This window comes from Chiloscyllium plagiosum, chromosome 5 (assembly GCF_004010195.1).
Source record: "Chiloscyllium plagiosum isolate BGI_BamShark_2017 chromosome 5, ASM401019v2, whole genome shotgun sequence".
NCBI classification, from domain to species: Eukaryota; Metazoa; Chordata; class Chondrichthyes; order Orectolobiformes; family Hemiscylliidae; genus Chiloscyllium; species Chiloscyllium plagiosum.
This window is the reverse complement of record NC_057714.1, coordinates 17,244,953-17,268,767: the sequence shown is the minus strand read 5'-3', so window position 1 is coordinate 17,268,767 and position 23,815 is coordinate 17,244,953. Positions and strand designations below refer to the sequence as shown.

General features: G+C 42.9%; 1 protein-coding gene across 7 annotated transcripts in view; it reads right to left on the bottom strand.

The window, feature by feature from the left end:
• LOC122549732 (iroquois-class homeodomain protein irx-4-like) overlaps nt 1-4,775 on the bottom strand; it is a 10,404-nt gene extending 5,629 nt beyond the window's left edge. For 2 of the 7 annotated variants that reach the window (XM_043689652.1, XM_043689647.1), the window contains exons 1-2: nt 4,043-4,161; nt 1,475-1,602 (exon numbers count right to left, since the gene is read on the bottom strand). Coding sequence is in view for 1 of the 7 variants with exons in the window: in XM_043689645.1 (XP_043545580.1) it covers nt 1,075-1,203 (129 nt within the window). In the remaining 6 variants the exon portion in view is untranslated. The other 5 variants (XM_043689651.1, XM_043689650.1, XM_043689648.1 and 2 more) reach the window with 5 other exon arrangements.
• Between the last annotated feature and the right edge of the window lie 19,040 nt (nt 4,776-23,815).

Below are 23,815 nucleotides of genomic sequence, written 5' to 3'. Positions count from 1 at the left end.
GATGTTAACTGGGGCTGGAGGGGGGGGGGGGAATCAATCGTTTTGATTTGCAAGGGGGAACACACAAAGATAGCGAGACAGATAGAGAGAAAAGTGGTCTGCTGCTGAACTTAGTTCATATCAGGAGGCATGACGTCAGATAAAGCCAGCTTTAAAAAGCCTCAATCTAACTCCAAGATACCTTCATGGGGGGGGGGGGGGGGGGGGCACAAATGCAAAGCCAAAAGAACAGCCCTAGAGTGAGGTATAGCCTCAATATGAATCCTAAAGTAATTGAGCACAATATGATATTTATACTAATTTAGCCTCGACCATTGTTGCAGTACACTGTGTGGAAATGGCTGCTCGGGATGTGATCCACATTATTGGGTTCATAAGTTGTTCGCTGATTGCTGGGGATGGCGCTGCATTTAATTAGAGCCATCTTAATGAACAGCTGCAACTTGCTCTCCACCCGTTTGTAACAGTAATAGAGGGTTGGAAAGTCAGTAGTCAGAGCAACAGTGAGCTTCACAATATTTCAATGGACCTGCGCTGGCCAGCAATTAGTCAGTTAAACTGTTACCACGACTGCAAAGGGACGAGATCAATTCTTGATTTGTTAAGCAACGCATATGCGGCTAAATGCAAAGCATTAGGTTTCAACCAAGTGTCAAGCCATTAGGCTCCAATAGGTAAGCATCGCCTTGCCCATTATTAGCACAATTGCCCGGAAAGTGGAAGATTTATGGGAAATAATAAATAACCGGCACCCTTGCACATTTTTACAGGGCTCTGTCGTGTCAGTGATTTATGGAACACTGAATTTCCCAGCTCCTTTTGTATGAATTGAAGGGAGAAGTTTCCCCAATAGATGAATATTAAGGCACAGATACTTGACGCTGTCATTGAATAAACACGAGAACTTCTGAACATTATTCACCAGGGTGGTGTTTCAGGATGCTGACAGAAACATTATGAACGAACAAATGTTTTAGTATGGTGATGACGCTGTGATTTTTGTTTTACTCTCTCTTTTAGCTTCGGGATTTTACTATCTGAACCTTTCCACGGACCCAGATATGTCTGACTTACAGTAGTAGATAAACGCGAAGAAAGTCCCTTCCACTTTAAATCGTGGCTTGCTCTGGCTATACTGTAGAGTACATTTCTGTACAAACCCATGGTGTGTAGACTTGCTCGAGTGTTCATGGGTTCAGACATGTGAATAGCCGCGGGGTCACACTCTAATTAATGATGATGTTCTACTATTCTCCCCAGCTGGAAGACTGCGTCTAAGAAACGAATCTGCTCGCGTTGACAGCTCGATAGTGGGTGATTGATGACTATCCAGAGACCACAGTCTACATAATATAATATCTTCTGCATAATTGCTTCAATTTACAGATGAAAGTATGTGTTCTCAAATTGAGTTAGCCTTTGTAAAACAGTATTTTGACATATTAGTTTTCTTTAAAAAAAAATGGAAAATTACCTGAATTTAAAATATCCAAGTGGCTCTGTGACGGTGGAGTTTTACAGTAGGAAGGTATGTGAAGTTGAATGCCTCAAACAATATAGAGCGCTATCTTCCGATTAGATTCATAGGTGATCTACAAGAAGCTGAAAAGGTCATTTAGAAGTTTTAACATACGCTGTCCCTTACGGAAAATAACTAACAAATGCCATTTAAAATAATTGTTACAGGCGTAACAAGATAGAGTGTGAAAGTAAAGCAAAATCAATCAGTAAATTGAACCCGAGTATTCAGATATGTGTATAAGTACAATATCATACCTTACTGAACATAGGAATGAATTTCTACAGGTGCACAATTGGTTACCACGTGTGTATCCATGTTTACAAGCGTTTATGTACCTTCTCCATTGTGCCCTGTTATCATTAACTACCTGCCCACCATAGGCCATATAATAATATTCCAAAATAGTCCAATTAACTTTAATGGAATTCATAATTTTTAAAACGCATTTTAAGTACTGTTGCCCAGAGTTCAGGTCAGTTTTCTCCAGTGGGCGTGGGACAAAATGATCATTGATTATTGATGACACGTTTTTAACCCCGTGTGATCCGACACAGATTTCAGTAAGCTAACAGAATTGCGGAAAGACACATCCGAACGTAAAGGAATAAAACGTGAAATGCAGAATGACAATATTTGTAAAAACGGCGACGGAGATGGTTTCTTTTCGAATTGTGAGGAAACCAATAGTCTGAAAGAGAGGGGGCAAAAGGGCAAGAGGTGTGACAGTATGAGGTGGCCGCCAGCGCTCAGGGATGGCACATATCTCTTGATTCCTTTTAAAAGTGATGGTCCAGAGAAGGTTCCAAAACGCAATCGGCTACTAAACTGCTCAGCAGCCTATTAAAAATCTATTATCGATGCACGAACGAGCACATGAGATCCTCCTAGTCATGAAACACATACGCGTTTCAGAACGTAGGTCACCCGTGTCAAATGGCTTCACATCAAACCGTTTTAGTAAGCTGGCGGGATTTAATGATATGAAAGGAGATAATAATTAAAAAAAACAGAATATTTTAAATCGGCCTCGAGATGCAATATGAGATTGAATAGATATTGAAGAATAGACAATGCCCATCAAATTGTTACTGATTCATATTTTGCCCAAACTTTGATGAAATTTGCCTCGCTGTTGTTGTAACACAATTCACATGAACGTGCAGAGAACTGAATAAAGAACACGCGGATTTTTATGATTTTTGTTCTGTCCCGGTGCAACTAGGTAAAATGACCATGTTCTGAAATCAACGTATTAAAAACGTTCCTTCTTTAAAAGTTTTGCTGCGACTCAATGGAATCCCAACAGCCCGAAATGCAAGAATCAGTGGAGTTTCTTAATTTCGTGGGGAGGTCTAAGAAATATTTTGAGACATCAGCATACGTTTTTATGCTGGACTAACATCAGGGGCTCCCCGATACAGAGGCAGAGTTATTCATGTTAAAGATTCAAAGCAAACGTAACACTTGCTGACAAATAAAGTGAGCTGTACATGTTGTCCATTTAGGACTGTGACATGGAGCTGAACGGCAAGGCGATATTCAGCGACTATCCCCTTACTCTCAGCCTTCCTTCCTTCCAGGACATTGCTTGCACCCCCTACACTTAACATTACCTCGCTATTGCAAAATGCATCCCAAAGGAGCAGGGAAAAGGAGCTTAACCACTAAACATGTTAAAAGTAGACAATACTGATCACAAATACTTCCCACTTTAAACCAACAGCACTAAATTCCGAAAAAAAAGACTTATAAAATTATTTTGAGTTGCTAATTTGCACCATTTATAAACAAACTTTGTAAGATCAAGTTTTGATTTTTAAAAGGCGATATTCAAGATTGGTAGCTAATGCACACTTTGCGGCGACATCAAATAACTTAACACTGTGTCATCTCAGTTTTAATTCCTGCCCGGGCAGTTGGATGTCATTTACTCTCTACATAAACTGTGGTGAATGCTCCTCGCAGTGTAACCAGTTTACTGTCTGAAGTCAAAAGTTACTTGTAACGCGATTCATGTTTGACTTTTAAACGATAGTGCTGAAACCTTGGAGCGGGGTTCATCGACATTGACTGTGGCATAGAATTTACCTGCTACAACGGGAGCTTAATAAAGAACAACTTAGATCAATTACTAGATTTGTCCGCATAAAAATATTTGCTTTCATTTGCTTTCATTTCACTGCTATAACTCACAAACTCTAAATGATGGCAGTTTTCAACAATTGCCATTCTTTTGCAATACTGTACTGACACTAGAGAAACCTGAAATATGCTACTTTATAACTGGCCGACACGTCTTTCCAGAACTTTACAAAAAACTCATTTTCTAAGCATTTAGGCAAGCAGCAGGGTGTGCAGCTAAACCCGACCGGGAGACAAACGGACGGTCTCTCTCTTTTTAGATTACCTATCCCTGCTTTGGATTTACCGATCTGAACGTTTCCATGGGCACTCGGATTCTATCTGAAAGTAACGTTGACGCGTGACTGCGGACCATGAGTAAGATGAGCAGGTTCTCACCCCGCGATATTTCCATAGATCGAGCTGTTGCAGGTGTTCCCCCACTCCCTTTCCCAATTCGGGAAACGTCTCCTGCTCCTGAGCTCCACAAATATACCAACAAAACAATGACGTACAGAAGATCCTTGCCTCACTCTCTTTAAAGATAGAGTCTACCTTACCAGGAGCTCCCCGTATTCCGAGTAAGAGGCACATTGCTTATTTTACTTATTGTAGACAAAAGCACGCTGAATTAAAAGTGTTGCGGCTCATCAAATGAGACTAGTTTATATGAAGGGTGTTATCTTCTTGATCCAAATGGACCCAAACTTTGTGAACTTCATTGTTCCCTCTATAGACCTTTGCTGCCTTTTCCAGTCCACTCCCTGACCAGGAAAGAGTCTTTTTTTTTCGTATTCATTACAGAAACAATGACATTTAGACAAGGCAGATCAATAGAATAGTTAAGATATTAATCCACGATTCAAACAGCACTGGGGTTTACCTCTGCACAATCTGGTCAATACTGTTTCGCATAACTGTCAGCACTGTCAGCAGTCTGATCATTCAAACTCATCTATGAAGTATACATCTGAAATAAGAACTTGTTTTGAAAAAAAGGTATCTTGATAAAGTTACACCGATGTTTTGAATTATAATGTGTAACGCGATGAGATTTCCCATTAGCACGCGATTTTGACTTTGATCGTTTTGCCCAGCTCTTCAACGTACATCTCATGACAATTCATAGGATGTCACTCTGAGGTATGCGAGCCACTTTCTTGCGGATATTAGGGATTATACTTTTAAAAACATAAATAAATCTACGGTATTTGATAGTTAAAGTAATATTGCACATGGTTGGCTCGCAATCACTGTTTTTGCTTGTGGGTTGTGACAGAGTGCATATGCTCACTGTCTCGCATTATTCAGCGAGTTGCAGCGTGAACATATGCAAAGTAGTTGTATCAGGATTGACCTGCCAGTCGGCAATGAGCAACATCAGTTCTCTCATTCCCAGATAAATTGCGTTCAGACTGTGTGACTCTGCAGTACCTCCACCCCCACATCGCCGTTCTCCTCCCCCATCCCGGTCTCCCGTCCTGCCGGAACACTCTCTGTTGCTGGCACAATTTACATCTGGCAGAAGATTATGTTCATGGAGTTCTGGGGCAATTTCTTTACTGTAGGTACTTCATTCATTTCTAATAAATAGATCTTCTATCATTTTTAAATCATTTGGACCGCCAATACTTTTATTTTATTAATGCAGATCTTGGAAATCTTAATTAATACAAAAAAGACCAAAAAACTCTTCACTTTTACTCAGCCTAATACTTGTTGACTCACCTTAGTAACCATTAGCAAATCAGATTTCATTGCTTACAAAAATACACCGATAATCTTTGGACGTACAAATTGATATCATTCTTGTCTACACTTAGTTCCATAACTTGAAGAATATATTTCTGCAAATATTTAATCAAAATAGATGTTTAAAAAACAGAATAGCTTCTGTTGGTTGTACACCCTGTCCAGAACATCATTTACCTCGGTTTTGTTTTCAATAATTTGTACATTAGGATTTCACTGTCAGGAAAGTAAATGGTGAATCTAGATTGAAACAGCGGATTATACCGTTGGAAGGATCTAACGTTTGGATGACTCCAACTTTATGTTCTGTTTCTGGAAGCAGTATAAAATGAATTAATTGTTATATGAGAAATTATTTGTACACTGCTTCAGTCGATGGCTACAAATCCTAGATGACAGGATTACATGTGGAAAGCAACCGAAAATATGCACTTTGAAAGGATGCATGTTTCATTCAGCATGCGCACATCCTTGAGAAAACACAATTTGCACAGTGTCAAAAACTTAGCAAATCCTAAAGCTATAACAATTGCACGGAATAATTGTAATTCACGTAGAGAATCGAGTTCTTAAATGTTCAACCATTGATAGCATAAAATATCCTTCCAGTAGCTTGTATTAGGCCTGTTAAGGCTGTGCAGTAAAATAACAGTAAAACATTAACCTCTCCAAATACATCAAAAGAGCAAGTGATACTTCTTGGCTATAGTTAAGAGAAATAATTGTATTCTAAACAGTAAATTCTACAACTACACTATTCCCAATACTTACAGGACTTTACAAGATCTATTACTATTAAGCTTGCCAAAACTACTTTCAACATGAATTAGTTATTCTTTGAAATATTCTCGCTAATTAAACATATAAATGGAAAATAAATAAAACAAAACGAAAGTATCTTGGCCAAGCAGGTTCTTAATTCGGTATATGCTTCATAGTGCAGCAGAACCCTAGGTTGATGTCACTTCTCAGTCACTTGCATAGCACACATGATAATTATTAAGGTTCATACAGTCACCTTTTGTGAGTGTACATGAGAAAAGGTAGTATTTCTTATTGCTAACATCCAGACAATGTTTGTTCAATGGCTGTATGGAAGTTGAATCTTTGTCAGACTTCATATCAATTCAAATAATTGGACCTAGCTTGACATGTTCCAATGCTTTCTTTTTTTTACACTGATAGAGTGATCCCAAATGTAATTACAATCATAGTGAATGAACCAACTGTCACATCCATGCTGTGCAGCCAGCTCCTGGGTTCACTAACTCTGTAACATTTGCATGATGGTTAGTTTAATTACAAGCTCTGTCTGATGCGCACATGTTCCATAAATTCTGTGCAGGAGTTTACACTGTGTAGGTACCGGAGTGTCACTATAACAAAGTCACATCTCAATCAGGATGTTCCTATCATGATACTCCTGTGGTTGAAGTACTTGACAATAATGACATGGTGCACCCATCATTTTACACACTGTGTCCCTTGTAGTCAGGCCTTCAATACCAGGATCAGTCCTGAGAAACTATCTCACTTTCAGCTCCCCCAATCAGTTGGCACCAACGGCCTCGAGTGCTGTCACATCCTTCCTCACTGTCAAGCCACACAGACCATTTTTCTTGCACAATGTCAAGATGATGTCCTCCCATGGGGGTCAATCCTCACAAACTGATTTCCCTATCACCAGTGGCCTTGGGAATAATCATTCTGAATCAAAAGGCTTTTGGGGAAAAACACTTCACGCAATAGGCAGATACAGTTTCTGTTCAATCATATTCACTCTAGTATGCAGTACCTCAAGGTTAACAACACCGTGGGGGCGGCACGGTGGCTCAGTGGTTAGCATTGCTGCCTCACAGTGCCAGAGACTTGGGTTCAATTCCCATTTGAGCAACTGTCTGTGTGGAGTTTGCACATTTTCCCCGTGTCTGCGTGGGTTTTCTCCGGGTGCTCCGGTTTCCTCTCACAGTCCAAAGATATGCAGGTTAGATGAATTGGCCATACTAAATTGCCCATAGTGTTAGGTGAAGGGGTAAATGTAGGGGAATGGGTCTGGGTGGGTTGCTCTTCGGAGGGTCTGTGTGGACGTGTTGGGCCGAAGGGCCTGTTTCCACACTGTAAGTAATCTCATCTAATCTAACACTTGACTAAGATTTCACAGCAAAACACTGACTGTTTTCAAACTAATCAATAAATGAAGGAAAATGTGAGCATTATCTACAAGACTAAATAGTAATGTAAATAAAGTCACTTATTGGCTGGGCCAGCATTCATTTCCTGTTACTAATTGTCCTAGAGAATGCGGTCATGAGCTGCCTTCTTGAACCACTGCAACTCTCATATATACACTCAATATAGTGTTGGGAAGGAAGCTCCAAGATTTTGACATAATAACAGTGAAGGCAAAATTTCAGGAAAATATACAGTTTGGAGAGAAATTTCCAGATATCTCATAGAATCCCTACAGTACAGGGCATTTAGCCGACACTGACTCACCCTATCCCTGCAACCCAGCATTTCCCATGACTAATACACCTAGCCGGCACAACCCTGGACAATTTAGCATGGTCAATCCACCTAACCTGCACATATTTGGACTGTGGGAGGGAAGCAGAGCACCCAGAGGAAAACCATGCAGTTACAAGGAGAATGCTTAAACTCCAAACAGACAGTTGCTCAAGGCTTGAATTGAATCAGGGTCCCTGCTGCTGTGAGGCAGAAGTACTAACCACTAAGCCACTGTGCCATGCAGCACTATTGCCAGTGTCCTTTTTGAGCAGAGACATCATGGTTTCAAATAGGTGCTGTTGAAAAAGCTGTGATGAGTTACTGCAGTGCATCTGGTAAATGGTACATACTGCTGCGACTGTACATTTGTGGTGAAAAGAATGAATATTGATGGTGGTGGAAAGGTGCCAGACAAAGCGGTTGCTTCATCATGAATAGTGTCAATACTTTAAGTACAAATATTCATGAAAGTGGAGTTCTTACTTACACCTTCTTGATGTTGGATGGGCATTGGGAGGTAGGAGATGAGTTTCTCACCACAGGATTTCTAGCCCCTGACCTGCTTTTGCAGCCACAGCACCTATATGACTTGTCCAGTTCAGATTCTCATAAATGGCCACCTCATGGGATGTTGGTAGTCGGAATTCAGTGATAATAATGCTGTGCAATATCAGTGGGCAATGAATAGATTCTCACTTGTTGGAGATGGTCAATGCCTGGCATTTGCATGGCATGAATATTATTTTTCATTTATCAGCCCACCCTTAAATGTTGTCCAAGTCTTGCTACCTATGGACACATATCAAGTTTCAACGGTGTTTAATATTTTTACAGGTTTTGATTTGTAAGAATAACCATATTATGACAAAATTGATTTCACAGTTTAGTTACTTGTTAAAAACAAATCAGAAGTCTCTACAACATATTTTGCTTATTATTCCCATTCATTTTTGCTCAGTTTACAATAATAGTAAATCAGACAACATGCAAAATATCAAGGACTGTCTTATCTTAAAATGGGAGAAATCTAATCAGGGACAACTAAATGAATGGATGGAGTAATCAGTACCACCATCCAAATGGCACCTATTCACCAAAAATCTGCTCAGAGATCCTAAGCTTCAGTTTTTACACAGCTTCAGACCAAACATGGCATGATTTAATGAATTAAAGGAGATTAAAATGAAAGGAGATTGTGGCTACTCCTGATATTAAGGCAGTATTTCATTAAATATAGCATTAAGAAGCCCAAACAGAATTGAGCTCAGTTAAGGATAATTGTTTAATGGTTGAAGTAAGACCTAACTCTCAGCAAAATAGTTTTGGTTTAGGAAAGCCAGTTATTGCAGTCATACACAAGGGTCAATGTCCTTGGCCTAGTCATCTTCAATTGCCACACCAATGATTTTCTGTTGATCAGAAATCAGGGCTTGGGCTGCTTGCTGCTGATTTTACATGCTCAGTCTCATTCACCACCTTTGGATAATGATGAGATGGAGGTGCTGGTGTCGGATTGGGTTGAACAAGGACAAAAATCACATGACACCAGGTTATAGTCCAATGGGTTTATTTGAAAACATGAACATTTGGAGCACTGCTCCTTCATCAGGTGTTATAGAAAAAGAAAGACCTTAGACACAATTTGTAAGGAAAAGATCAAAGCGTCATATAACTCATGTGAAAGTATTGAACACACCTTAGATTGCTCCATGCCTGACTAGTTCAGTTCTAAGGCAATGCCCATGCTTGATTCTTCAAGTGAATGGCAAAACACATTATCAGCCTTATTCCAGATCTTGAACGGGACCCCAATTGTCAAATAGTTCACCACCAGCAAATGACAGAGTGGCAGTATTTGAGTCTTTCGACATGAGGTAGTTAACTAGATCAGTCATACCAACATCATCAGTACAGAAAGCAGGAAAGTGGCATAGCAATCTATTATAATTGGATCATCTCTTGATGATAATCCCTTCATAGTTCTTTACCACATGCAAAACTCAAGACAGTAACATAATGGAGTACTCACCATGTACCAATACAAAATCATTAAGTCAAAGCTGTCAATTCCGTTGCCATCCAATAGCCTGATCCCTCATTGAATCCATAATATATTGTTGAAGGAAACTGTCCCAAATACACAATATGAATTCTTCCTAATGGATATTTCTGCCAAAATGACTATCTCAATCAATATGAAGAATAAAGTCATTCATGATCAATGTACTAACTTTTTCACATGGCCTGATTATTGTTTGATTTATTCTCTGTCCAGCCATATAACTACTGTTAGGGAGCCTACAAACTCTGCATACCAGAGTCTTCATCCCCTTTTTATTTCTTATCTCTATCACTGTAGATTCTACATCTTCTGATCCAATAAGTTTCTTGCTATTTTATTCATTCCATCCTGTACTAACAATACTATCTCACCATCCCTTCATTCCTGCCTTTCCCTTGGAAAACTCATACATCCTTGAATGTTTAATTCTGAGTTTTGAAATCCTTGTAATCATGCATCCGTAATAGCTATAAGACCATACACTTAACCTGTATTTATGTTGTTAATTCATTTATTTTGCTCTGAACTCTATGCACATTCAAGAGCAATTAATTTTGATTTTTAAATGTTTCCCCCTTTGATCTTATTTGCTGTTGTTTTTATATGGTCATACACTCGATCTCACTCTGGATATTCCTATGTTATTAGCTACCCAGAAATGCTGTCATATCCTTTTGATTTATTTGCCTAGATGCCCCTTTACTAAACCCTCCACCCCCAAATAGTTGAAAGTCCTCACTATTGCTCTGGTTCACACATGTAAGTGGACAGGTGAAATGCAAGTTCCCAAAAATAATTTGAAATAATGAGAAATCAGCACCATCAATTCCTTTATTAGGTTTTATTCATTCTCTAACCTTAAGAAAATATTCAACTATTAAAGAATTAGTACTTCTGTTTTTTATGATTAAACTAGACAGGACACGACTAATCCCACATCTCTACTGCAGAAAGCAGCAATGTTGAAAAACAAGTTTCCTAGTAATTGAAATTCAATCTTAGCTGAAAAGTTAGAGAGAACACGAAGATGTTTACTTAGCCTACCTTTGACAACCTCTGGCCCAGAAGCAATATACAGAAAGGAAAATGTCTAATTTTTAAATAAAGTGTCTGTGCAACCTCTTGTAGCATTTAAGAATGCTTGGATCACATTGTGTAGTGATTGGAACCAGGTGAATCTTGTTGACTACAATGTCCTTGATTGGAGTTGTTTAACTGGGCGCATCAGGAAGCCCTGGCTGACCAAGATATAAACAGTGTTAAAAAAGGAAAAAAAAAACAGAAAAACAATATATAAACATGGGAAAAAAAAAGAAGAAAAAAAACCGGGTAATTTTCAAGGAGAGGTGGGTGTCGCAGGGAGTGGAGTGCTTTATTTCCCCCTCCAACTCTATTTTGACTTAAACCTTGCCCTCCCCTTCACTATTTGATCACACAGCATTGCCCTTTGATGAGAAGGGCACTGCTTGTCACTGGCCATCTTGGTGTTTCCTTTCTTCCTGGTGGTGGGAAATGAAGAAAGATTTATAAACCTGTTGTCTTTCACTGTGTCTCACTCCTGCACACACACACATCATGGATGCTGGGGAAAATATAAGCACTACCGCAGTTAGGCAGTAGTCTAGGAGGAAGGCAAAATATATATGTATGTACACAGGGGGAAAAAAAGGGAAAAGATATAAACGGGATTTTCAGGGAGAGGTGGGCACAGCAGAGAGTGGAGCATTTTATTTACCTCTCCAACTCTATTTTGATTTAACCTCTACCCTCCCCTTCAGCTTCTTGATCATTCAGCATTGCCCTTTGATGTGAAGGATGCTGCTTGTCACTGACCACTTAGGTGTTTCCTTGCTTCCTGATGGTGGAGTATAAATAAAGATTTACACACCTGTTGTTTCTTACCGTTTCTGACATCTGCACACATGCAAAAAAAAATTAACTGGGGAAGAAAGGAAAAAAAAAGAAAAAAAAACAAATAAGGGGAAAAAGCAGAAAAAGATATAAACAAGGGAATTTCAGGGAGAGCTGGGCACCGTGGGGTGTGGAGTGTTTTATTCCCCCTCCAACTCTATTTTGATTTAATCCCTGTCCTTCTAATCACTTTTTTGATCACACAGCATTGCCCTTTGGTGAGAAGGGCACTGCTTGTCACTGGCCACCTTGCTTCCTGGTGCTTGAAAATGAATAAAGATGTATGCACTCATTGTTCATTTACTGTGTCCTACCCCTGCACACCAAATATGGGCGCTGGGGAAAAATAAGCACCACCATTGTTCGACAGTAGTGTGGGGGTTTAAAAACATAAAACAACAAAAAAGAAAAATATATCTAAACAAGGGAATATGAGGTTCATCCTCTTTTCCTTGTAAACTGGTTGTACAGTGGGCTTTGGGGGTCTGGCTTTGTCACCCCTTTCCACTGTAATTTGCTGTTTCATGTAAACTGCTGTGCATTGTTAACTGTTTGAGATTTGTACTTGTTAATAAAGTAAAAAAAATATAAACAGGGGTCTTCACTGTGTCGTACGTCTGCACACGCATGACATGGGTGCCATGGAATAAATAAGTACTACTACTGTTTGGTTCTAGTGTGGGAGTTTATTGGTGGAAAAAAAATATATAAACAGGGGATCCTCAGTTCAGGGGACTGACTCCGCAGAGAAAAAAAAGCTTTAACCAGGAGATTAGAATCTCCTCAATTGAGAATTAACTCTGACCTAGCTGTACACACAGCCAGAGTGTACTGTTGCTGGTGGTTTCTGTGTTTTTTGGGGGAAACCTGATCTTTGAACTTGCGGACCTACACAGTCAGTTGGTTAACTGGTATTCATTTTTTGTTGAGGACTGATTTCTAAATTGCCTGATCTACATCATGTGTTTCAGGGATAATTCAGTTCTCATTAGGGAACTGTTGTTTCACTGGCTGGTTACAGCCTGTGTGTTACTCTTTTCTCTTCTAGTTTGAGAAAAAGAATATGATGATTTTATGGCAGGGCTTAGCCCTGACACTTCGGTTGTTTTTCTTTTCTTTGCGCATGTTTTCATTTTTCTCGGTGTTTAGATGGGGAAATACACCTTTCCAGATGAACTGAGGGTAGGCCTGGCCCTCTGTGGGTAGACTAGGCTTCTGTAAAGTACCACAACAACACGACGGTTGGAGGAAGAGCGCCTCATCTTCCGCCTAGGAACCCTCCAACCACAAGGGACGAACTCGGATTTCACCAGTTTCCTCGTTTCCCCTCCCCCCACTTTGTCTCAGTCAAATCCATCGAACTCAGCACCGCCTTCCTAACCTGCAATCTTCTTCCTGACCTCTCCACCCCCACCCCAGTCTGACCTATCACCCTCACCTTGACCTCTTTCCACATAGCGCATTTCCAAAGCCCCTCCCCCAAGTCCCTCCTCCCTACCTTTTATCTTAGCCTGCTGGACAAACTTTCCTCATTCCTGAAGAAGTGCTTATGCCCGAAACGTCGATTCTCCTGTTCCCTGGATGCTGCCTGACCTGCTGCGCTTTTCCAGCAACACATTTTCAGCTCTGATCTCCAGCATCTGCAGACCTCAATTTCTCCTCTTGGCTTCTGTAAAGACTGAATGCCTGCATGTGTGGTGGGAGGTGACCATTTGCTGTCTACTGGAGTTGGACCTTGCCTGTTGAAGTGGACCATCCCCTGTGAGTTAACTGCACCTTTTACAATGAACTGTGTTCCTCTGAGTAGGCCTGGTCCGCTGTGGATGGATCAGGCCTCTATGGAGACAGAACACCTGTGTGTGTGCTGTGGGGTGTGCATTTGCTACCTTCAGGTGTGTACTCTGCCTTTGGTGTAGACTCAATCTCTGACAATGCAGTCTGCATACTGAACAGGACTCTTCCTGGGAATGGAGTCTGCATTCTGAAGAGAAAGGTTTATGGTAATGTGTACCAGAATGGGCTCTATTTGTTGGTAATTTACCCTGTCTTGTTGCTGTTGGGTTTATCACCTGCACTGTCTCGTGTGTCCCTGGGTCTGGCCGGCCTCGCTGTGAGCTGAGAGGTTCATAGTTCGTCCCAAAAGCTGTCAGCCTGAGAGTGGGAGGGTGGGTAGGCTGTCCTGTGAACCTGAAGGTGGGTAGTTGCCCCGAGGGCCAGAAGACAGATAGGCCGTTCTGAGCGCTGTCATCCCGAGAAGGGGTAATCGGGATGGACTGTCCTCGAGGTAGCCGGAAGGTGTGTCGGAGTAGCTGAGAGTTAGAAGGTGCTTAGGGACAGGACAAGATCCAGAAGGCTTTTGGGCTGCCATGTGTGCTGTTGTTCCAGGGAGGGGCATGAGCTGGTCTAGGTGTGGCCCAGATGTCTGTCAGCACCGCCCACAGGCGATGGCACATCAGGCTGGGCAAGAGCCAGATAGTATGTAGGGGCAGACCGAGAGCTGGAAGGCTCTGTCAGCCCAGGCAGTTACCGGGGTGGGCTGCCCTAGAGCTGACCGGAAGGGCAATTAGCGAAGCCAGTAGTAGACCGTCCAGATCACTGCCGTCCTGGGGAGGGGGTGGGATGGAGAAACAGGGCAGGCTGTCCTAGACGTGGCTGGAAGGTGTGTCAGGGTGGACCGAGAGCCGGAAGGGGCATGGTGTGGACTAAGATCTGGAAGGGAAGTACGGGCGGGTTGACTTTGAGTAGCTGGAAGGTGGGAGAGGTGGGTGGTTTGCTGGGTTGTCAGGTGTGTCTGTGCTATATGCACTGTCTTATTGTTTGGTTTATCGGACTGCCCGTATGTGATTGCATTTACTGTTTCCTTTTTGATATGATAAGGTGGGATTTGAAGTTTGTTCTCTTTTTCCCTGTGAGCAGGTTTAACGGTGGGGCTTGGGGTCTGGCTTCACTGCCTCTTTCTCCTGTAAATTGCTGTTTCTTGTAGACTGCTGTCCATTGTTGACTGTTTGTAATTTATACTGACTAATAAAATTTTAAAAAATACACAGGGACTTTACCTACACACACATGTCATGGGTGCTGGCAAATAAATAAGAACTACTACTGTTTGGAATTAGTGTGGGGGTTTATTGGGGGAACAAAGTATATATCAATTCAGGGGACTGACTCTGCAGAACAAAAACTATAACTAGGGAATTAGAATCTCCTCAGTTGAGAATTGACTCTGAGCTGGCTGTGTGCTGTTTTTGTTGGTTTCTGTACTTTTTGGGGGAAACCTGATTCCTGAATTGGCTGATCTACACAGTCAGTTTGTTAACTGTTATTCATTTTTTATTGAAGACTGATTTCTAAACTGCCTGATCTACACAGTCAATGTGTTACAGTTATATTTCAGTTCTCATTAGGGAACTGTTTCATTGGCTGATTACAGCCTGTGTGTTACTCTTTTCTTTTAATTTGAGAAAATGAAAATGCTGATCTTGGATCAGGGCTTAGCTCTTGCATTCTGGCTTTTTTTTTTGCATGTGTTTTCACTATTTTAGTGTTGGACTGAGCCCCTGTGAGATAATGCACCTTTCCAGATTAACTGTCCCGCTGAGGGTGGACTAGGTCTCTCTAAAGACTGACCACCTGAGTGTGTGTTGGGAGGTGAGCATTTGCTGCAATCTGGAAGAGACTCTGCCTTCAGGAGTCGACTTGACCGTCAGAAGTTGACCAAAGCCCTGTGAGTTAACTGTACCTTTACAATGAACTGTGTTTCTGTGTGTGGGCCTCGTCCTCTGTGGATGGATCAAGCCTCTATGGAGACTGAATACCTGTGTATGTGGGGTGTGCAATTGCTGCTGCCTTCGGGAGTGGACTCTGCCTTCGGTTGTGGACTCTATTTTTGGCAATGGACTCTGCACACTGAAGTGGACACTGTTACCGGAAACGGACTCTGCATTCTGAAGAGAACTGTCTGTGGTAATTGATAAAAACAAATTACTGCAGATGCTGGAATCTGAAACCAAAAGAGAAAATGCTGGAAAATCTCAGCAGATCTGGCAGCATCTGTAAGGAGAGAAATGCTTTGACAAAGGGTCAGTTAGACTCGAAACGTCGGCTCTTTTTTCTCCTTACAGATGCTGCCAGACCTGCTGAGATTTTCCAGCATTTTCTCTTTTGGTGTCTGTGATAATGGACTCTGTTTACCAGAAGGCACTCTGTTTGTTGGTAATTGAGTTTGTCTTGTTGCTGTTGGGTTTATCACCTGAACTGTCTAATGTTCCTGGGTCTGGCAGACCTCACTGTGAGCTGGGAGGCCCACAGGTTGTCCTGAAAGCTGTCACCCCGAAAGCTGGAGCGTAGGCCGCTCATAGAGCCGGAAGGTGGGTAGGCTATTCTGAGTGCTGTCGTCCCGAGAAGGGGAAATCAGGACGGGCTGTCCTAGAGGTGGTTGGAAGGTGTGTTGGAGTAGCTGAGAGCCAGAAACTGCATATGGGCAGGCTGAGATCCGGAAGGCTCGTGAGTTGCCCTGTATGCCGTCATCCCAGGGAGGGGAACAGGCTGTCCTAGAGGCGGCCGGAAGGTGTGTCAGGGCAGTCCATAGGCCAAATGGTACATTGGAGTGGGTGAGAGCCAGATGGTATGTAGGAGCAGACCATGAGCCAAAAGGTGGGTAGGCCGTCCTCAGCATTGTCACCCTGGAAAAGTACCAGAGGGGCTGTCCTAGAGGTGGCCGGACAGCACGGAAGGGCAGTTAGGGAAGCCAGAAGGTGGGTAGGCCATTCTGATCGCCGTTTTCATGGGGCGTTGTGGTGAGGGAGCGTGGGGAAACAGGATGGGCTGTCCTAGTAATAGCAGGAAGGTGTGTCAGGGCAGGCTGAGAGCTGGAAGGAGCATGGGGGAGGCTGCCTTAGAGTGGCCGGAAGGTGGGAGGGATGGGTGATCTGCTGGGTTGTCAGGGGTGTCTGTGCTATATGCATTGTTTTATTGTTCGGTTTATCTGACTGTCTGTATGTGGTTGCATTTATGGTTTTATTTGATATAATAATTTGGGATTTGAGGTTTGTGCTTGTTTCCCTGTGAACTGGTTGTACGCTGGAGTTTAGGAGTTTGGCTTTGCTGCTCCTTTCCCCTGTAAATTGGTGTTCCTTGTAAACTGCTGTTCATTGTGGTCTGTTTGTTTGTAATTTATACTGGTTAATAAAATTAAAAGAACAGGAGTGTCTGACATTTCCTCAGACCTGGCTCTGAGGAAGCTGGGTCAGTGTCAAAGACTCTCCAACTGTGTCAGGGACTGACTTCAAGCTGACTGGCTGTACACACAGTCAGTGTTTATTGCTCATGGTTTCTGTTTTATTTTGGGGGGGGGGGGGAAACCTGATTCCTGAACTGGCTGATCTACAAAGCCAGTTGGTTAACTGTTATTCCTTTTTTATTCAGGACTGATTTATAAACTGCCTGATCTACACAGTCAAGGTGTTACAGGTATAATTCAGTCTCGTTAGGGACTGGTTGATTCACTGGCTGGTTGCAGTCTGTGTGCGACTCTTACTTTGAGAAAAGGACTATACTGATTTTGTGACAGGGCTTAACCATTGCACTCTGGTTTTCTTTCTTTTTGGCATGTTTTATCACTTGTTTTTGGTGTTTAGACTGAGCACATGTGAGAAAATGCATCTTTCCAGATGAACTGTTTCTCTGAGGATAGGCCTGTCCTGCTGAGGGTCGACTAGGCCTCTGTAAAGATTGAACTCATGAGTGTTTGCTGGGAGGTGAAAATTTGTTGCGTCCTGGAGTGGGTCCTGTCTGTTGGAGTGGACCATCCCCTGTGAGGTAACTGTACCTTTTACAATGAATTATATTCCTGTGAGTGGGGCTGGTTCTCTCTGGATAGACCAGCCCTCTATAGAGACTGAACACCTGTGTGTGTGCTGTGGGCTCTGCATTTGCTGCCTTCAGGAGTGGATTCTGACTTTGGTTGTGGACTCTGTTTCTGCCAATGCACTCTGCACACTTGAGTGGGCTCTGTTCTTGGGAATGGACTCTACATTCTGAAGAGAACAGTTTATGGTAATAGACTCTGTTTACCTAAAGGGACTCTGTTTGTTGGTAGTTGACTCTGTCTTGTTGCTTAGGTGGAAGTGAGGACTGCAGATGCTGGAGATCAGAGTCAAGATTAGAGTAGTGCTGGAAGAGTACAGCAGGTCATGCAGCATCCGAGGAGCAGGAAAATCGATGTTTCAGGCAGGAGCCCTTCATCAGGAATCTGTTTTGCTGCTTGTTGAGTTATCACCTGCACTGTCTTGTGTCCCTGGGTTTGACAGGCTTTACTTTGAGCTGGGAAGCTCCTTGGTTGTCCTGAAAGCAGTCACCCTGAGAGCCGGAGGATGGGTAGGCCATCCTGTGAACCTGAAGGTGGGTAGGCTGTTCCGAGTGCCAGAAGGTGGGTAGCCTCCCTGATGCTGGTTGCCCCAAGAACTGGATGGTGGGTAGGCTGTTCTGAGTGCTGTTGTCCTGAGAAGGGGTAATCAGGATGGGATGTCCTACAGGTGTCCGGAAAGTGTGTTGGAGAGACTGAGAGCAAGAGGTGTGTAGGGACAGACCGAGACCTAGATGGCTTGTGGGCTGCTCTTTTCGGAGTTGTCCAAGGGAGGGGGTTAAGCTGTTTTAGATGATGTCTGGACGTCTGTCAGGGTCATCCACAGGCCGGATGGCGCATTGGGGTGGGTGACAACCAGATGGTATGCAGGGGCAGATCGAGAGCTGGAAGGTGGGTAGGCCATCCTCAGCACTGTCACCCTGGAAAGATATCAGGGTTGTCTGTCCTAGAATGGCTGGAAGGTTTGTCAGGACGGACAGGAAGGTGGAAGGTGTGTGGGCCGTCCTCTCCGCTGTCTTACTTCGGGGGTGTGGAGGGGGTGGAAGGGGGGAATTTGGGGAAGAGAAACAGCACGGGCGGTCCTAGAGGTGGCCGAAGGTGTGTCAGCACGGACAGGAAGGCGAAAGGGGCATGGTGTGGACTGAGAGCCAGAAGATGCGTAGGGGTGGGCTGCCTTACAGTGGCCAGAAGGTGGGAGGGCCGGGTGGTTTGCTGTGGGTTGCCCAGGGTGTCTGTGTTATATGCACTGTCTTATTGTTCAGTTTATTGGACTGTCTATATGTGATTGAATTTACTGTTTCCTTCCTGATAATGTTAAGTGAGATTCAAAGTTTGTCCTCATTTCCCTGTGAACTGGTTGGTTGTAAGGTGGAGTTTTCTGCCCCTTTCCCCTGTAAATTGCTGTTTCTTGTGAACTGCTGTTCACGTTTACTGTTTGTAATTTTTACTGGCTAATAAAAATAAAAAAAAAGAACAGGAGTGTCAAACATCCTCTTCACTCTGAGGAACTGGCTCTGCGGGAGCTGGATCAGTGTCGAGGTCTCTCCACAAGTAAATTAAGGATGACTTGGTGCCAGGATACTGGCCTCTTTGGAATTATTTTAATATGGTTATAGCAGCCATATTTGTTGAATTGTTTGATATACTTTTAAAACAATCACTAAATGTATTTCTACCCAGTTGTGACAGCACCTAATATTCTAAATGTGGACAAACCAATGCTTGATGAAGACTTTTCCATCCCATCCCTTTGGAAATTAAGCCTCTTATTTGGCTTTTTTGGTTACACTTATAAAATAGACTTAGCAATATGTGACTTCTAGACAATTGCAGTAAAACACAGAAATATGTTTTAAGTGAATAGTACACATTTTTCTCGGTGGTAGTTGCGGTGGGAAAAGCGACAGCGAGGACCAGGGTATCTGATGGGAAAGTAGGAGTAAAGTGTAAAAATTTACCTTGTCTGTAGGCAGAGCGCACGCTGAGCAGGTGCCGACCCCGGGACTGCTGGGTAAGTGAGGCTTTATACTTGGGCGGTTGCTTTAGCCGAAACACTACTCGGTTAGTGTCTCCCACCCATCCTCCTCCTCTAACCAAAAAAAAGGTTCTGTGTGCTGGATTGATAAGGTGAGTGGTCTTTTTTTTTCCTCCCTTTTAGTCTTCAGTAGGCTCGTTGGGAATATAGAATAATGGGAATAGAGGTTAGATTAGATTAGATTAAATTCGCTACAATATGGAAACAGGTCCTTCAGCCCAACAAGTCCACACCGACGCTCCAAAGAGTAAGCTACCCATTCCCCTACCCAATATTTACCCCTGACTAATGCACTTAATGCTATGGACAATTTAGCATGACCAATTCACCTATACTAGGGCAGTTGAATGTTCCTCCTGAAGAATGTGGGAGGTAAGGGTCACCACTAGTGTCCCTGCTGACTTCATCTGTGGGAAGTGCACCCAACTCCAGCTCCTCGAAAACTACGCTACAGAACAGGAGCTGGAGCTGGATGAACTTCGGATCATTCAAGAAGTGGAGGGGGTTATTGAGAGGAGTTGCAGGGAGGTGGTCCCACCTCAGGTAAAAGAGGAAGGTAGATGGGTTACTGGCGGGGAATGGAAAGGAACCGGCAGGCAGTGCAGGGATCTCCTGTTGCTGTTCCCCTCAACAAGAGGTATACTGTTGGGGGTGGACAACTTACCAGGGATTGGCACAGAGACAGTCCCTGTTGCTCAGAAGAGAAGGGAGAAGAGATGCAGTGTGTTAGTCATTGGGGATTCCCCAATTAGGGGGACAAATAAGAGGTTCTGTGGGTTGGTGTTACAAGGTAGCCAGGAAAGACCTAAAGAGAGAGCTAATATGAGTGAGGAGCGGACATGGGAAGTTAATGGCGGATAGGATCAAGGAAAACCCTAAAGCTTTCTATAGGTATATAAAAGATAAAAGAATGACTAGAGTAATATTAGGGCCAATCAAAGACAGTTGTGGGAAGTTATGTGTGGAGTTAGAGAGATAGGAGAAGCGCTAAATGAATATTTTTCATCAGTATTCATACTGGAAAAAGACAATGTTGTTGAGGAGAATACTGAGATACAGGCTACTAGAGTGGATGGGATTGAGCTTCACAAGGAGGTGAATGGATAAATCCCTGGGCCAGATGGAATTTATCCTAGCACTCTCTGGGAAGCCAGGGAGGAGACAGCTGAGCCTTTGGCTTTGATCGTAATGTAGTAATTGCCTTCAGGAATCGTACCAGAAGACTGGAGGATAGCAAATGTTTCCTTGTTCAAGAAGGGGAGTAGAGACAACCCTGGTAATTATACACCAGTGAGCCTTACTTCAAGTTGTGGGTAAAGTGTTGGAAAATGTTATAAGAGACAGGATTTATAATCATCTCGAAAGGAATAAGTTGATTGGTTGTAGTCAACACGGTTTTGTGAAGGGTAGGTCATGCCTCACAAACCTTATTGAGTTCTCTGAGAAGGTGACCAAACAGGTGGATGAGGGTAAAGTGGTTGATGTGGTGTTAATGGATTTCTGTAAGGTGTTTGATAAGGTTCCCCACGGTTGGCTACTGCACAAAATACGGAAACATGGGATTGAGGGTGATTTAGCGGTTTCTATCAGAAATTGGCTAGCTGAAAGAAGACAGAGGGTGGTGGTTGATAGGAAATGTTCATCCTGGAGGTCAGTTACTCATGGTGTACCGCAAGGATCTGTTTTGGGTCCACTGTTGTTTGTCATTTTTGTGAAGGACCTCGATATGAGTAGAAGGATAAATTAGTAAATTTGTTGATGACACTAAGGTTGGTACAGTTGTGAGTAGTGATGAAGGATGTTGTGGGTTAAAGAGGGACATAGATAAGTTGCAGAGCTGGGCTGAGAGGTGGCAAATGGAGTTTAATGCAGAAAGGTGTGAGGTGATTCACTTTGGAAGGAGTAACAGGAATGCAGAGTACTGGGCAAATGGTAAGATTCTTGGTAGTGTAGATGAGCAGTGAGACCTTGGTGTCCATGTACATAGATCCCTCAAAGTTGCCACCCAGGTTGGTAGGGCTGTTAAGAAGGCATATGGTGTGTTAGCTTTTATTGGTAGAGGGATCGAGTTTCAGAACCAAGAGGTCATGCTGCAGCTGTACAAAACTCTGGTGCGACTGCACTTGGACTGTTGTGTACAGTTCTGATCACCACATTATAGGAAGGATGTGGAAGCTTTGGAAAGGGTTCAGAGGAGATTTACTAGGATGTTGCCTGGTATGGAGGGAAGGTCTTCTGAGGAAAGGCTGAGGGACTTGAGGCTGTTTTCATTGGAGAGAAGAAGGTTGAGAGGTGACTTAATTGAGACATCTAAGATAATCAGAGGGTCAGATCGGGTGGACAGTGAGACGCATTTTCCGAGGATAGTGATGGATCGCACGAAGGAGCATAGCTTTAAATTGAGAGGTGATAGATATAGGACAAATGTCAGAGGTGGTTTCTTTACTCAGAGAGTGGGCATGGAATGCCATGCTTGCAGCAGTTGTAGACTTGTCAACTTTATGGGCATTTAAATGGTCATTGGATAGGCACATAGATGAGATTGGAATAGTATAGATTAGATGGGCTTCAGATTGGTTTCACAGGGTGGCACAACATCAAGGGCTAAAGGGTCTGTACTGCGCTGTGATGTTCGATGTACTCTAAAAAAGTGACAGTTAAATATATCTTTAGCAAATAGGGAGGTACTGATGCACAAACACAAGAAGTTATTCATAGGAATCTGATTTAGAGAATTGAACTGCCGAATAGTCTCAAACTGAAAAAAAAGAAAATTTCAAATCACCATAAAATTGTTTGTCTTAAATATTGGAGGAAATGATAAATTAAGAAAAACATACTTGCAGGATCATCGATGTGATATAACATATCAGAGCTTATTGAAAGTGTTGGACAGATTTGCACATTTAGTGTTCACGCAGAACTTCAGCGGTGCAACATAGCTACACTTGTTGCAGCCAGACGTGTGTATTCACTCAAGGATAGATTTGTTGTTTGTGTCCCAAGTATTCTTGGTCAGATCCACTGGCAAGCCTATGCTCCTCTGTGACCATTGCCTCCTGCTGGCCGACTGTCACCTACAGGATGACCAACAACCCAGCACGGAAACATGGAAGCTCAACGTGAAAATGTTGATCCCAGAACATATTGAGGAGCTTGAAAGGGATTACGCACATTGGAGAACCATTAAAACCCTCATTGAGTCTCCAGCAAACTGCTGGGAAACAGGTAAGGGGAACATCAAGAGGTTCTTTATGTGCTCATATTTCTTCTTCCAAAAGGTGCACAAGGAGAGATCTGTAATCAGCAGATATGAGGAGGCGAGGCAGCATCATCTCATTCTGACAAACTGAGGATCAGCAAAACCTTTTATATCAGGCTATATGACACAAAGTCCACAGAAAGTGCAGCCTCTTAGTTCTTCCTGTCTTCAATCATGAAGTTCTTAGATGAAATCTCTGGATGAGCTGACCAAGGCCCTCAGACCTTTTGGAAAGAATAAAAGTCCTAGAGCGATGGCTTACCAGTTGAGTTGTATCCAGTTGTGTAGGACTTGATTGACTAGGACCTGTTGGAGGTATAAGACGGTATGCTTCTGTCAGGTAGCGTCTGTGTATCCATGAGGAAGGGTTTCATCACCTCCATCTACAAACAGAAGGGGAGAGGGAGGAAATTTGAAATTGGTGAGCAATTTCTCTGTTGAATGTGGATGATAAAATCCTGTCTAAGGTCATTGTCAACTGGGTGAGGTCTGTTCTGGGACCACTGATTCACCCTGATAAGCTTGTGCTGTACTGGGTCGGAAGATCTCTGAGGGCCTGTCACTCCTCAGGCATACGATTGCCTATGTGCAGGTCAGGGGGTTAGATTTCTGTCTCATCAGCCTGGATCAGGAGTAGGCCTTTGACAGGATACTGCACTCCTACATATGTGCCATCCTGTCCAAAATGTGTTTTGGAGAGGCAACCCACAATTAGATCAGACTGCTATATACCAGCACCAATAGTGCAGTCTGAAACAATGGGTGGGAATCAGAAAGCT